Source organism: Mobula birostris, chromosome 6, assembly GCF_030028105.1.
Source record: "Mobula birostris isolate sMobBir1 chromosome 6, sMobBir1.hap1, whole genome shotgun sequence".
Taxonomy (NCBI): Eukaryota; Metazoa; Chordata; class Chondrichthyes; order Myliobatiformes; family Myliobatidae; genus Mobula; species Mobula birostris.
The window spans coordinates 92,557,289-92,573,586 of NC_092375.1; the positions used below are offsets into that span (position 1 = coordinate 92,557,289).

The 16,298-nt window shown below is 50.7% G+C and overlaps 1 protein-coding gene and 1 long non-coding RNA gene across 2 annotated transcripts in view; one reads left to right on the forward strand and one right to left on the reverse strand.

Moving 5' to 3' along the window:
- Positions 1–5,369: 5,369 nt before the first annotated feature.
- LOC140199199 (uncharacterized) lies at positions 5,370–10,598 on the reverse strand. The gene is made up of 2 exons (XR_011886371.1): positions 10,237–10,598; positions 5,370–6,560 (listed from the first exon to the last, which is right to left on the reverse strand). It is a non-coding gene; the product is annotated as an uncharacterized lncRNA (long non-coding RNA).
- Positions 9,952–16,298, forward strand: part of ptchd1 (patched domain containing 1) — an 88,487-nt gene continuing 82,140 nt past the window's right edge. Inside the window, exon 1 of the mRNA XM_072260850.1 lies at positions 9,952–10,606. Coding sequence (XP_072116951.1) covers positions 10,238–10,606 — 369 coding nt within the window. The 5' untranslated portion in view covers positions 9,952–10,237. The remainder of the gene's footprint in view (positions 10,607–16,298) is intronic.

The following is a 16,298-nucleotide window of genomic DNA, read 5'->3' on the forward strand; positions in this document are numbered from 1 at the left end:
ATTTAATCCATTGAATAAAATCTGGTCCAAAATTAAATTTTTCTAAAGTTTTAAATAAATAATTCCATTCAACCAGATAGAAGGCCTGCTCAGCATCTAAGGATATCCCACATTCCGATATTTCCTGAGAAGGAGAGTAAGTAACATTTAATATACGGCGTATATTAAAATGGGAATGTTGGTTTTTAATAAATCTAGTCTGATCATCAGAAATAATAGAAGGTAAAATATTTTCAATCCTATGAGCCAGAACTTTATAAAGAATTTTAGTATCAACATTGAGTAATGAAATTGGCCTATATGAAGAGCATTCAGTTGGATCCTTGTTCTTTTTTAGGATAAGCGAAGTAGAAGCTTCATAAAAAGATTGAGGCAAGCTACCCAATTTGAAAGAATCCAAGAAGACTAAATGTAATTGCGGCATAATTAATGGAGAAAAAGCCTTATAAAATTCTCCAGAAAATCCATCTGGACCCGGAGCCTTCCCCGAGTGTAATGAACGTATACCCTTGGCGATTTCCTCGTAAGAAATGGGTTGATCCACCTGTTTGCAATTATCTGCAGGAAGTGCAGAAATATTTAATTGATCTAGAAAATTATTCATTACAGTATTTAGGGGAATCAGAACTATAAAGTTTAGAATAGAATTCTCTGAAGGTATCATTTATTTCAGAGTAATCAGTTGTCCTATCACCATTAGATTTGCAAATTTCTTTAATTTGTCATTTAACTACATAAGTTTTTAATTGGTTGGCCAATACTTTGCCTGATTTATCTCCGTGAATGTAAAATTGAGTTTTATCTTTAAGAAGTTGAGTTTCAATTGGATATGTTAACAGAAGATCACATTTAGTTTTAACTTCAACACGTCTTTTATATAAAACAGGATCTGGAGCTATAGCATATTTTTGATCTAATTGTTTCAATTGATTGGCTAATTCAATTCTTTCTTTATTAGCTTTATTCTTAACACTTGCAGTATAAGAAATAATTTATCCTCTAGTATAGGCCTTGTAAGTATCCCATACAATAAGATTAGAAGTCTCTCCCTTTTTATTCTCTTCAAAAAAAAAACAAAATAATATGCTTCTCTAGAAAATTTAAAAATTTCTTATCACATAGCAAAGTTGTATTAAAATGCCAAAATCTGTTGGTTTGAGGAAGACCAGGAAGTTTTAAAGATAGAAATATAGGAGCATGATCTGAAACAGCAATCTCTTTATATTCACAGGAATGAACTGATGAAATCATTTGACTATCGATAAAAAAGTAATAAATCCTGGAATATGTATGATGAACATGGGAAAAAATGAATACTCCCTATCTAAAGGATGTAAAAAACACCAAACATCAACTATACCACACTTCAATAAAAAGGATTGAATAAACAAAGCTGATTTATTAAGAGGCGCTGGTTTAGAAGATGATCGGTCTAAAATTGGGTCTAGCCAACAGTTAAAATCTCCTCCCATCATCAAAGAATAAAGATTCAGATCTGGTAAAAACGAAAAAAAAACAAGGCTCAAAGAATCCTGGATCATCTACATTTGGGGCATACACATTGGCAAATACTATTAATTTATTATCTAGTTTTCCTGAATCTATAACAAGACGTCCATTAGTATCAGACACTACTTTATGTTGGACAAAGGAAAGTGTATTATCTATAAGAATCGAAACTCCTCTAGATTTGGCCTGAAAAGAAGAGTGAAAACAAAGTCCATTCCAACAGCTAAAAACACGTAGGTTATCACATTTGCGTATGTGAGTTTCCTGTAAAAAAATAATAGGGACCTTAAAATTTCTTAACATAAGCAAAAATCTTATTACGTTTAACAGTGTTAAAATGTAAGTTAAAAACCAAGCTATAAACCTTGAGAAATGGTAACCAAGCAACAAGTTGGCTAAAAATTCGAAAACAGCTTCTGAGAAAAAAAAACTATGTCCTGAATAGTGGGAAGTTGACATCCACAGGTGTACTGGGCTGTCTGCACCACTGTTTGCAGAGTCCTGCGATTGAGGGAAGTACAATTCCCATACCAGGCAGTGATACAGGATGCTCTCAGTTGTGCTCCTGTATAAGGTTCTTAGGATTTGGGGACTCATGGTGAATATTTTCAACCGTCTGGGATGAAAGAAGCACTGCTGTGCTTTTTTCACCACACAGCCAAGTGAGGTCCTCGGTGATGTGTATACTGAGGAACTTAAAGGTGTTCACCCTCTCAACCCCAGATCCATTTATGTCAATACAGGTGGGCCTGTCTCTGTTCTTCCTGTAGTCCACAACCAGCTTCTTTGTTTTTGCAACATTGAGGGAGAGGTTGTTTTCTTGACACCACTGTGTCAGGGTGACGACTTCTTCTCTGTAGGCTGTCTTGTTATTATTTGAAATAAGGCCAATCAATGTAGTATCAACTGCAAATTTAATTAGCAGTTTGGAGCTGTGGGTGGCGACACAGTCATGGGTATCCAGAGAGAAAAAGAGGGGGCTTAGGACACAGCCCTGGGGGGCTCCTGCGTTGAGGGAGCCCATTCTTACCACCTGCTGTGGTCTGACAGGAAGTCCTGGATCCAGCTGCACAAGGCAGGGTGAAGCCAGTGGTCTCTGAGCTTCTTGTCAAGCCTGGAGGGAATTATGGTGTTGAATGCTGAACTGTAGTCTAAGAACAGCATTCTCACAGAAGCATTCCTCCTCTCCAGATGTGTAGAGCTGTAGTTATTGCGCTATCTGTTGATCAGTTGTGTCGGTAGGTGAATTGTAGGGGGTCCAGTGTGGTTGGTGGCAAGCTGCAGATGTAGTCCTTGACCAGCCTCTCAAAGCATTTGCTTATTATTGAGGTGAGTGCGACAGGGTGCCAGACGTTCGGACATGTTACCTTGGTCTGTTTTGGTACACGGACAATGGTGGATGTCTTGAAGCAGGAGAGCACTCTACACTGGGAGAGGGAGAGATTAAAAATGTGTGCAAACACACCTGCCAGTTGTGCCATGCTGATCCTGAGTATCCGCCCTGGGATGCCGTCTGGTCCTGCAGCCTTGTGGCTCTCCACTCGTTGGAAACACCTGTGTAACTCAGTCTCAGAGGTAACCAAGGTGCAGGTTGCATCAGCAGCTCTCCTTGAGGGCTCAGTGTTGGCAATATCGAACCGAACATAAAAAAAAAGATTTGACTCATCTGCGAGAGGCAGCGATGTTGGCAGCACCACTGCAATTGTGTGTAGATCTTGCCATAAGCTGTGTGTATTTATTGTTGGTAGACATTAATAGTAGGAAAATAATTGAATCCATTTTCCTATTGAAGGAGTAAGAAGGAAAATCCAAGTCCAGAAACTAAACGTCTTGTTTGACTAACATGACTAAATTATTTAAGGGGCTAACAGAGTAGGCAAGGGTGTTGTGGTAGATGGGATATATGTCAATCTCCAAAAGATCAACGATAAAGTGCCACATAATTAACCAATGAATGTCAGAGCATGTGCAGTGAGCAAGTAACGAATGCACTGGATAGCAATTAAAATCTGATACCAAGGAACAGGAGTTGAGGCATATGCCCACAGGTAAGTGTTAAGGTGTACATTAAGGGGAAAGGGATAAGGAAATTTCGAGGAACATCCAAAGCTCGGGATGATGGCAGCTGAAGACATGGTTACTGACAGTGGAGTCATGTATTCAGATGATCAAGTGGTCAGCAAAGACTACAAAGAGTTCTAGGACTAGAGTAGGTTAAAGCTTTCAATTTAGAGCTCAAAGTATATCTTTCAACAATATCACAAATGATGGGTACCAGAGTTAATGTGAATTAGAATATGGGCTCACATTAGCCCTTTAGTTTTTATTGAGATACAGTGCAGAATCAGCACTGTGAGCCACGCCACCCTGCAAATCTCCTGGTTTAATCCTAGCCTAATCTTGTGATGAGTTACAATTAAGCAACCAGCTGGTATGTCTTTGGACTGTGGGAGGAAACTGGAGCACCCAGAGAAAAGCCACACAGTCATGGGAAGAACACACAAACTCCTTACAGGCAGCAATGGGCATTGAACCCAGGTCGCTGGCATGGTGAAATGTTGTTAACCACTGCAGTACCGTGAATTACTCCGAGAATATGGGCTCATGTTTACAGAGAGTAAATGATGGAATTCTCACCCAGAAAACAACTGAAATCTAGAAGTAATAGAAGTATTAACAAGACAAAATAGAACAGTACAGCAGAGGAAACAGGCCCTTTGGACCATGATGCCAAAACAAATTAATTAAACTTGCGATTAAATGCCTAACAGAACTAATCCTGTCTATACCTGCATCCTTTGCACATCCATTTGCCTATGTGAGCCTGTTGCTTAGATCTGTTGTATTTGCTTCCTCCATCATCTCTGTAGTGCATTTCAGGCACCCACCACACCTCCTTTGAACTTACTCCCTCCCATCTTAAATGCATGCCTATAGTATTAGTCATTTTGAACCTTTGAGAAAGACTATCCACTTCATACTTCTCATAATTTTATATACTTCTAACAGCCAAACTACTTCTACTCAGCCTCTCCCACTCAAGTGAAACAACAGATGTCTGTCCAACGTCTCCATATAATGTGTCTCTTGTGCCCTTTCTAAAACTTTCACACTTTTTTATAATGGAGTGACCAGGAATGAAATGCAATATCCCAGATGCGGCCTAACATAAAAGCTGTAACATAACTTCCTGACTCTTGAACTCTAAATAAAGCCAAGTACTGTATACTATATGCCTTCTTTACCACCTCTTCTACTTGTGTAGCCATTTCCAAGGAGCTATGAATTTAGACCCCCGAATCCATACAGCAAAAAGGAGCAAAATTTAAAAAAAAATAATCATTTTCTTCAATAAAAGTTATACAGCACAGAAACAGACACATCAACCCATCGAGTCTGCATCGACGAGGAAGCTCCTATCTATGCTAAGACTTTTTTCTTTATTTCCATCAACTGTCCCCAGATTCTAGGCAATAGTGATTCACCTGTAGATGAAATCACCTTTTCTCTACTGGTACATTCCAGAATGCTTTCCCCATCTGTAACCTAAAAACTTTAAAATCTTGAATGAACCATAAATTGAATGAATATAAAGAGAACCATTCCTGACCTCAAGCAACCCAGAGCTCTTCACAGCTAACAATGTGACTTGTCACTACAGAATGCATTCGCAAACTACTTTGGCATCATTAGCTGATGTTTATTTTCCATGTGTGCTATGACCTTGTGTATTAGATAAATAAAAACATTTACCATGCTTATCAGATTCTTTTCAATGGTATTGTTAGTAGTATTTAATACCATGGAAAGTTGACAATGTGGAATAAAATGAATTGTTTATTCTATACAGACAAAATATGAATAGTTTAACTGTTTATTCTTTGAGCGTCACATAAACAAAGTTCAAGGTAAATTTATTATCAAAGTACATAGGTATATTTACCATTTTTAATCCTAAGATTCAGCTACATTCAGACATTCACAGTAAGTACAAAGAAACAAAATAGAATCAATGAAAGATTACACATACAGTAACAAGACTGACAAATAGCCAATTTGCAAAAGATAACAAGTTGTGCAAATACAAAACAAAACCAAGATGATAATAATAATAATAATAATAAAAAACAAGTGTGGAGGAAGGGTCAGCAAAAGGGTTAAGGAATTAAGTAGCTAACTTGCATTTTTCTATTTGAATTTTGTAACCCAATGTCCTAAGCTTAGATTTGCAGACAGCAGTCTTTCATAATCAGGTTGCAGCACTAAGTGTAGAAAAGAGGAACACACACTTGTTTGTATTCTGACTTAAAAATCCTTGTGCTACAGATGTGCCTATTTGCTCCTGGTTATGTATATCTGCTTGTATAACAGATTCACTTGCATGCCAGAGGTTATGTATATTTGCCTGTTCAGCAGTATAAATAGATGCCAAAATTGTTCTTTAACGTAGAGATTTGCGCATTTCTGCAAGCTCTCCATGATATCATGCTGAATAAAGGTATCACCGCTGGAAGTCTAGTCTCTAAAGTCATTTTTCTTCCACAATAAGTAATAAATATCAAGAACATGAGATAAAGAGTCCTTGAAAGTGAGTGTATAGGTTGTGGGAACAGCTTAGTGTTGGAGTGAGTTCAGATGAGTGAAGTTATCCCCTGATTTGAGAGCCTGATGGCTGAGGGGTAATAATTGTTCCTGAACCTGGTGGTGTGAGTCCTGAGGCTCCTGTATTTCCTTTCTGATGACAGCAGCGAGAAGAGAGCAAGGCCTGGATGGTGGGGGTCCTTCGTTGCACCTTGATATATATAACAATAAACTAATCTGAATTTGAATGTGAATTCTGAACTACAGATTTTCTGATTTAGTGCAGGTTCCATAATGTGCCTGATCAGCCTAAAATGCTATAGCTATGATGTAAGAAAATTACTTTTTTGACGATTTTGCCATGTGGGAGCTCATGAAAATCCTTTCCATGGTTGAAAGTGATCTTCTCCACAGTGGGTTGGGTATATGGAACAAATTTATTCCATGATTCAGGATTGTTTCTTGTTATTCTTCAGCACACACATGTAAAGGAGAATAAATCAACTGTTAGTCTGGATCTGATGCAGCATAAAAAAATATAAATATGAGATTATATGCATCTAATGAATGTAAAGTGACACTAGGTACAGGAGTATCTTTACATAAGATGACTGACAGGAACTGATAAGGTAATGGTGGGGGGGGGGGGAGGTGTGGTGCATGGGGAGAGACGTCCCAACTTCGACTAAGAATGTTTGTGAGTGAATTTCTACCTTTTAGGTGATCCGGGATGTTGTATTTATGTGCCCATTCTCTGTGGCCATTAAGATAGAGACTATAAAATTTATTTGTATTAATATTTATTCAAAGGTTGTGGGCTTTGTAGGGTGAGCCAGTATTTAATCACCCATTCCTAATTGTCATTGTGGCGGTGGTGGTGAACTGCCTTCTTGAATTGCTGCGGTCCAATGCCGTCTGGGAGAAAGTTCCCAGATTTTGATCCAGCAACAGTGACGAAATTGTGATAGATAGTAAGGATGGTGTGTGACTTAGAGGGCAACTTCCATGTCATGGTGTCCCATGCTTTTGCTGCCCTTGTCATTCTAGATGGTAGATGTCATGGGTTTGTAAGGTCTTGGAGAATTGCTGCAGTACGTCATATAGATGGTACAAATTGCTGCTACTATCCTTTGGTAGTGGAGTGAGTGAATGGTTGAGGATGGGGCGTCTATCAAGTGGGATGCTGTGCCCCTACTGGTGTTGAGTTTCTTGGGTACTGCTAAAGTGGCACTCACCCCAGCTGGTGAAGAGTATCCCATTGTACTCCTGACTAGAGCCTTGTTGATGCTTTGGTGAGTTGCTCAGTGCATGATTTCTAGTGGATTTCACCCACTCTTGTAGCCACATTGAGTATATGGTTATTCCAGATTATGGTCAATGGTAATCCTCAGGATATTAATAGTGGGGCATTTAGTAATGGTAATGCCATTGAAAGTCAGGGTGTAAAGGATGGATTAATGAATGTCAGCCAGATGCAAAAGAGGCAGCATTGTTCATTTATCATCAATAGAATTAGAAAAGGTAGTGAAAGTGTTTCAGCCTCGTGTTAAGAACTTCATTCTGTGGCAATATACAAAAAGCCCAACAGGTGAGGAATTATTGGGAGGACCTAGTCAGAGGAAACAGAACAGGTAGCAACCACAAGAGGATTTAGAGTTGAGCAGTCAGAAGGTGAAGTGGTTTAGGAGAAGTATAACTAAAATAGTAACCAGTATACTAGATTAGAAGAGATGATGATGAGAGATGGGATGGAAACTGGAAAACTTGTAAACAGAAATGCAAACCAACCGAAAGATCGAACAGCAGCGGGAAATATTTAAAATATATTCTCTCATAACAAAAACAATAAATGTCAAGTATAAAGAGTCCTGAGGAAAATTAAGGCTAAAGAATAAGACATTAACTAGATACATAGAGAGGGTGACAAATAGATAGATAGAAGAAAGTAAAAAAATGTGCAATTAGAAAAACTTAGAAGAAATATGAACTTAAAATACTAACGAATATGAAAAAATGAGGCACCAGTAAAAAGGCCAAATTGACTATGGGATACACACAGTGAACACAGGCAATCACTCCAAAATACCGAAAGGGCTGCCGATGATAGATATCTGAAATGAAAACAGAGAATGCTGGAGACACTCAGCAGCAGGTCAGTTAGCACCTTATATGGAGGAACAGAGTACAAGGGAAATTATGTGATAGAATGGTGGGGAGGTGAAATTACATGAGAATAAGATTGTGGAAGGTGGATTAGATGACAAGCAGAGATTGTGGAAGGTGAAGTGGGTGGCTTGGGACAAGAGGAGAGTATATTTCCATACAACATGGAGGAAATCATCTATTCTATGCTGACTTTCAGAGCAAACTTATTCTCTTGCTATTTTCCTGTTCCCTCACTTACTTCCTGATCATCCATTCTCACATACATGCCTGTTAGTATTCCCTTGATTTTCTTCCAGCCACCTACACTAGGGGTAATTTACAGTAGCCAATTAACTCAAAAATCAGCACGTTTCTGTGAGTGAAAGCAGATAAAGCCACTGTCTCAAAGTTCCAACAATCCTGCCCTCGGGTGCTCTCTGTGTGTAGCTGGCATGTTCTCCTTGTGGTCACATGGCTTTTTCCTCCCACATCTCAAAGATATGCAGGTTGGTGGTCTAATTAGCCCTAGTGCGGGTGGGTAGAGTCTTGGGGAGGGGGAGTTTGATGAAAATATGGGGGTAATAAAATGGGATTAAAGTAAAATAATGTTAATCTCCCCTCTACCTTCCACCCACCTCCTCCTGTCCCCCAATCTCTCCCCTCCCTCCTCTCCCTTCCCTCAATCTCTCCCCTCACTCCCCCTAGCTTCAACCACTCCCCTCTGTTGCTCTTTCCTTCCAAACCCCCCTCTCTTTCCTCTCCTATTCTCACCAAACTCCTCCCCACCTCACCTTTCTTCCTGGCCCCCCACTTTCTCTCTCCTCCCTCACATTCGCCTTTCCTTTCCCTCCTCTACCCTCCCCTCCGCCCTCTTGCCTCTTCCCCCGCTCCATCCCTTTCCCACCTTACCCCCCACTGTCCTCCCCTCATCCTATTTTCTCCCCCACCACCCATCCCCATTCTCTCTAGACCTTCCTTTCCCTCTCCCATCCTTTCCACTCCCCTTCAACATCCTCTTCCTCCCCTCCCATTTTCATCCCCCACCTCACATCCTGCCTCTTCTTTCCCCTCAGCCTACCCTTACCTTCCACTCATTTCCCCTCATTCGCCATTACTCTCTCTTCCTCTTCCTTTGGTTCTTAACCCTCTCCTTACCCCCTCAAAATCCTGCTTTCTTCTCCCATTGTCATCGCCCTCCCCTCACACCCCCTCTTCTCCCTAGCACTCTCCTCATCCCTTCACTCAGTCCTCCTCATCCCTTTCTCCCTGCTGTCCCTCCCAACCATCTCTCCCTCATCCCTCTATCCCATCCATACCCCTTCCACCCTCACCCTGTTCCCTCCCCTCCCACCCTCACCCCGTTCCCTCCCCTCCCACCCTCCCCCCCCTTCCCTCCCACCCTCACCCTCCCTTCCATCCTCCTCTCCCCTCCATCCTCCTCTCCCTTTCCCCCACCCTCTCTCCCTCCCCTTCCCCCACCCTCTCCCCTTCATCCTCTTCCTCCCCACCCCCATCATGCCCTCCTACCTCCACTCCCCCGTTCTCCACTCTCTCCTCCCTCCTTCCCCCACCCTCACGCTCTCCCCTCCTTCCTTCACCATATGCTCCCCTCCCTCCTTTCCCTACCCTCATCTCCCTCCCTTCATTCCCCACCCTCACTAACCCCTTCTCTATTCCCCCACACCTCTTCTCCCCTCACTCCCTCTCCCGTCTCGCCCTCCCCTCCCTCCTCCCACCTCCCTTCTCAGCCCAAGCCCCGCCCGCAGCCAGTTGCTCAGTTGTCAGAGAGCGGCCGAACCCTTCGCTGCAGCCTTGGGGTGGAGCAGGAGGCCTGGCCGGGCCTCAAAGCACAGGACGGCACGGCACACACGGCAGGCCCCGGCAATCACACGGCTGAAGGGGTGGCGCCTGGCCCGCCCGTTGCGGATGGCGGCCGGCTCCGAGGCCGAGGGCTGGGCGGGCCCTGCCGCCGTGTGAGGCCGCCGGCCGAGCCCCACTCACCATGCTGCGGCAGCTGCTGCACCGGGGCCTGAAGACCTGCTTCTACCGCCTGGGCTTTTTCATCGGCAACCACCCGGTATTCTTCGCCTCGGCGCCCGTGCTGCTCGCCATCCTGTTCGGCGCCAGTTTCAGCCGCTACCGGGTGGAGGACAATATGGAGTACCTGTTCGCGCCGCGCCACAGCCTGGCCAAGATCGAGCGCACTCTGGTCAACAGCCTCTTTCCCGTCAACCAGTCCAAGCACTTGCTCTATTCGGACCTACAGAGCCCGGGGCCCTACGGTCGGGTCGTCATCACCACCCTGGGCAGCAGTAGAGGGAGAGGCGGCGGCAACTTGCTCGACCCGCAGCACACACGGCTCATCCTCCAGGTCAGCGGACCGCCCACCCCCGGCCTAACTCACCTCATCCCATCCAACACAATTTCCAGTCCCCTCCCCATCAACCCGACCCATCCCCAGCACCCCCATCCCATCCCATCCCATCCCGAGTACCCCCATCCCATCCCGAGTACCCCCATCCCATCCCATCCCATCCCCAGCACCCCCATCCCATCCCATCCCATCCCGAGTACCTTCTTGTCCCGTCCTGTCCCCAGCCTCCCCTCTCATCCTGTCCTATCCCCAGCCCCCCCCTCATCCTGTCCTATCCCCAGCCCCCCCCTCATCCTGTCCTATCCCCAGCCCCCCATCCTGTCCCATCCCCAGCCCCCCATCCTTCCCCAGCCTCCCCTCTCATCCTGTCCTATCCCCAGCCCCCCCATCCTGTCCTATCCCCAGCCTCCCCTCTCATCCTGCCCTATCCCCAGTCCCCCATCCTTCCCCAGCCCCCCCTCTCATCCTGTCCCATCCCCAGCCCCCCATCCTGTCCCATCCCCAGCCCCCCATCCTGTCCCATCCCCAGCACCCCCATCCCATCCCATCCCGAGTACCTTCTTGTCCCGTCCTGTCCCGTCCTGTCCCTAGCCTCCCCTCTCATCCTGTCCTATCCCCAGCCCCCCCCCATCCTGTCCTATCCCCAGCCCCCCCCTCATCCTGTCCTATCCCCAGCCCCCCATCCTGTCCCATCCCCAGCCCCCCATCCTGTCCTATCCCCAGCCCCACCTCTCATCCTGTCCTATCCCCAGCCCCCCCTCTCATCCTGTCCCATCCCCAGCCCCCCATCCTGTCCCATCCCCAGCCCCCCATCCTATCCCATCCCCAGCACCCCCATCCCATCCCATCCCGAGTACCTTCTTGTCCCGTCCTGTCCCCAGCCTCCCCTCTCATCCTGTCCTATCCCCAGCCCCCCCCATCCTGTCCTATCCCCAGCCCCCCCCCTCATCCTGTCCTATCCCCAGCCCCACCATCCTTCCCCAGCCCCCCCTCTCATCCTGTCCTATCCCCAGCCCCCCCTCTCATCCTGTCCTATCCCCAGCCCCCCATCCTGTCCTATCCCCAGCCCCACCATCCTTCCCCAGCCTCCCCTCTCATCCTGTCCCATCCCCAGCCCCACCATCCTTCCCCAGCCTCCCCTCTCATCCTGTCCTATCCCCAGCCCCCCCTCTCATCCTGCCCTATCCCCAGCCCCCCCTCTCATCCTGTCCTATCCCCAGCCCCCCCCTCATCCTGTCCTATCCCCAGCCCCACCATCCTTCCCCAGCCTCCCCTCTCATCCTGTCCCATCCCCAGCCCCACCATCCTTCCCCAGCCTCCCCTCTCATCCTGTCCTATCCCCAGCCCCACCATCCTTCCCCAGCCTCCCCTCTCATCCTGTCCTATCCCCAGCACCCCCTCTCATCCTGCCCTATCCCCAGCCCCCCATCTTGTCCCACCCCCAGCCCCCCATCCTGTCCCCAGCCTCCCCTCTCATCCTGCCTTATCCCCAGCCTCCCCATCCTTCCCCAGCCTCTCTCATCCTGTCCTATCCCCAGCCTCCTCTCTCATCCTGCCCTATCCCCAGCCTCCCCTCTCATCCTGCCCTATCCCCAGCCCCCCCTCATCCTGTCCTATCCCCAGCCCCACCATCCTTCCCCAGCCTCCCCTCTCATCCTGTCCTATCCCCAGCCTCCCCTCTCATCCTGTCCTATCCCCAGCCCCCCATCCTGTCCCCAGCCTCCCCCTCATCCTGTCCTATCCCCAGTCTCCCCTCTCATCCTGCCCTATCCCCAGCCCCCCATCCTTCCCCAGCCTCCCCTCTCATCCTGCCTTATCCCCAGCCTCCCCATCCTTCCCTAGCCTCTCTCATCCTGTCCTATCCCCAGCCTCCTCTCTCATCCTGCCCTATCCCCAGCCTCCCCTCTCATCCTGCCCTATCCCCAGCCTCCCCTCTCATCCTGTCCTATCCCCAGCCCCCCATCCTGTCCCCAGCCTCCCCCTCATCCTGTCCTATCCCCAGTCTCCCCTCTCATCCTGCCCTATCCCCAGCCCCCCATCCTTCCCCAGCCTCCCCTCTCATCCTGCCTTATCCCCAGCCTCCCCATCCTTCCCTAGCCTCTCTCATCCTGTCCTATCCCCAGCCTCCTCTCTCATCCTGCCCTATCCCCAGCCTCCCCTCTCATCCTGCCCTATCCCCAGCCTCCCCTCTCATCCTGTCCTATCCCCAGCCTCCCCTCTCATCCTGTCCTATCCCCAGCCTCCCCTCTCATCCTGCCCTATCCCCAGCCCCCCATCCTTCCCCAGCCTCCCCTCTCATCCTGCCCTTTCCCCAGCGCCCCCATCCTTCCCCAGCCTCCCCTCTCATCCTGTCCTATCCCCAGCCCCCCCCATCCTGTCCCCAGCCTCCCCTCTCATCCTGTCCTATCCCCAGCCCCCCCATCCTGTCCTATCCCCAGCCTCCCCTCTCATCCTGCCCTATCCCCAGCCCCCCATCCTTCCCCAGCCTCCCCTCTCATCCTGCCCTTTCCCCAGCGCCCCCATCCTTCCCCAGCCTCCCCTCTCATCCTGTCCTATCCCCAGCTCCCCCATCCTGTCCCCAGCCTCCCCTCTCATCCTGTCCTATCCCCAGCCCCCCCATCCTGTCCTATCACAAGCCTCCCCTCTCATCCTGCCCTATCCCCAGCCCCCCCCATCCTTCCCCAGCCTCCCCCTCAACCCGACCCATCCCAAGCAACCCCACATCCCATCTCGAGTAACTCCCCGTCCTGTCCGGTCCCCAGCACCCCCTCAACACGACCCATCCCCAGCACCCCCATCCCATCCCATCTCGAGTAACTCCCCATCCCACCCTGTCCCATCTCCAGAACCCCCCAACCCATCTCGAGTACCTACTTGTCCCGTCCTGTCCCCAGCGCACCCCATCCTGTCCCATCTCCAGCCCTGTCCCAGTCCCATCCCATCTCTTCCCTAGCCTCCCCTCTCATCATATCCCGTCTCCAGCAGCCCCCCATCACGTCCTAGCCCCAGCACCCCCCATCGCGTCCTGTTTCCAGCCCCCCCATCCCTTCCGATCTCCAATAATCCCCCATCCTGTCCCATCTCCAGCCCCATCCCATCCCTTCCCAAGCCTCCCCTCTCATCACGTCCCCTCCAGCACCCCACAATCACGTCCCGTCTCCAGCGCCCCGCAATCACGTCCCGTCTCCAGCGCCCCGCAATCACGTCCCGTCTCCAACGCCCCGCAATCACGTCCCGTCTCCAACGCCCCGCGATCACGTCCCGTCTCCAGCGCCCCATCACGTCCCGTCTCCAGCGCCCCATCATGTCCCGTCTCCAGCGCCCCGCAATCACATCCCGTCTCCAGCGCCCCGCAGTAGCGTCCTGTCTCCTGCACCCCCCCATCATGTCCCGTCTCCAGCAACCCCCCAATCACGTCCCGTCTCCAGCAACCCCCCCATCACATCCCGTCTCCAGCCCCCCATCACGTCCCGTCTCCAGCCCCCCATCACATCCTGTCTCCAGCCCCCCATCACGTCCTGATCACGTCCCGTCTCCAGCACTCCCCCATCACGTCCCATTTCCAGCACTCCCCCATCACGTCCCGTCTCCAGCAACACCCCCATCACGTCCCATTTCCAGCAACACCCCCATCACGTCCCGTCTCCAGCAACACCCCCGTCACGTCCCGTCTCCAGCAACACCCCCATCGCTCCTGTCTCCACCACCCATCGCGTCCCGTCTCCAGCAACACCCCATCACGTCCCGTCTCCAGCAACACCCCCGTCACGTCCCGTCTCCAGCAACACCCCCGTCACGTCCCGTCTCCAGCAACACCCCCGTCACGTCCTGTCTCCACCCCCCATCACGTCCCGTCTACAGCAACACCCCATCACGTCCCGTCTCCAGCAACACCCCCATCACGTCCCGTCTCCAGCAACACCCCCATCACGTCCCGTCTCCAGCACCCTCCCATCACGTCCCGTCTCCATCCCCCGTCACGTCCCGTCTCCATCCCCCGTCACGTCCCGTCTCCACCCCCCATCACGTCCAGTCTCCAGCAACACCCCCATCACGTCCCGTCTCCAGCAACACCACCATCGTGTCCCATCTCCACCCCCTGTCACGTCCTGTCTCCAGCAACACCCCCATCATGTCCCATCTCCAGCACCCCCATCACGTCCCACCTCCACCCCCCGTCACGTTCCGTCTCCACCCCTCGTCACATCCCGTCTCCAGTAACACCCCCATCGCGTCCCGTCTCCAGCAACACCCCCATCACGTCCCATTTCCAGCAACACCCCGTCACGTCCCGGCTCCAGCAACACCCCCATCACATCCCGTCTCCACCCCCCCGTCACATCCCGTCTCCAGCAACACCCCATTACGTCCCGTCTCCAGCAACACCCCCGTCACGTCCCGTCTCCAGCAACACCCCCGTCACGTCCCGTCTCCAGCAACACCCCCGTCACGTCCCGTCTCCAGCAACACCCCATTACGTCCCGTCTCCAGCAACACCCCATCACGTCCGTCTCCAGCAACACCCCCGTCACGTCCCGTCTCCAGCAACACCCCATTACGTCCCGTCTCCAGCAACACCCCATCACGTCCGTCTCCAGCAACACCCCCGTCACGTCCCGCCCGTCTCCAGCAACACCCCCGTCACGTCCCGTCTCCACCCCCCATCACGTCCCGTCTCCAGTAACACCCCCGTCCCGTCCCGTCTCCAGCAACACCCCTGTCACGTCCCGTCTCCACCCCCCGACACGTCCCGTCTCCACCCCCCATCACGTCCCGTCTCCAGCAACACCCCCGTCACGTCCCGTCTCCAGCAACACCCCATCACGTCCCGTCTCCACCCCCAAATCACGTCCCGTCTCCAGCAACGCCCCCGTCGCGTCCCGTCTCCCGCAACACCCCCATCGCTCCTGTCCCCACCCCCCCGTCACGTCCCGTCTCCAGCAACACCCCCGTCACGTCCCGTCTCCACCCCCTGTCACGTCCCGTCTCCAGCAACACCCCCGTCACGTCCCGTCTCCACCCCCCGTCACGTCCCATCTCCAGCAACACCCCCGTCACGTCCCGTCTCCAGCAACACCCCATCACGTCCCGTCTCCACCCCCAAATCACGTCCCGTCTCCAGCAACGCCCCCGTCACGTCCCGTCTCCCGCAACACCCCCATCGCTCCTGTCTCCACCCCCCCGTCACGTCCCGTCTCCAGCAACACCCCATCACGTCCCGTCTCCACCCCCAAATCACGTCCCGTCTCCAGCAACGCCCCCGTCACGTCCCGTCTCCCGCAACACCCCCATCACGTCCTGTCTCCAGCAACATCCCCGTCTCGTCCCGTCTCCACCCCCCATCACGTCCCGTCTCCAGCAACACCCCCGTCACGTCCCGTCTCCACCCCCCATCACATCCCGTCTCCAGCAACACCCCCGTCACGTTCCGTCTCCAGCAACACCCCCGTCACGTCCCGTCTCCACCCCCCGTCACGTCCCGTCTCCAGCAACACCCCCGTCACGTCCCGTCTCCACCCCCCATCACGTCCCGTCTCCAGCAACACCCCCATCACGTCCCGTCTCCACCCCCCCATCACGTCCCGTCTCCACCCCCCCATCACGTCCCGTCTCCAGCAACACCCCATCACGTCCCGTCTCCAGCAACACCCCCATCACGTCCCGTCTCCAGCAACACCCCCATCATGTC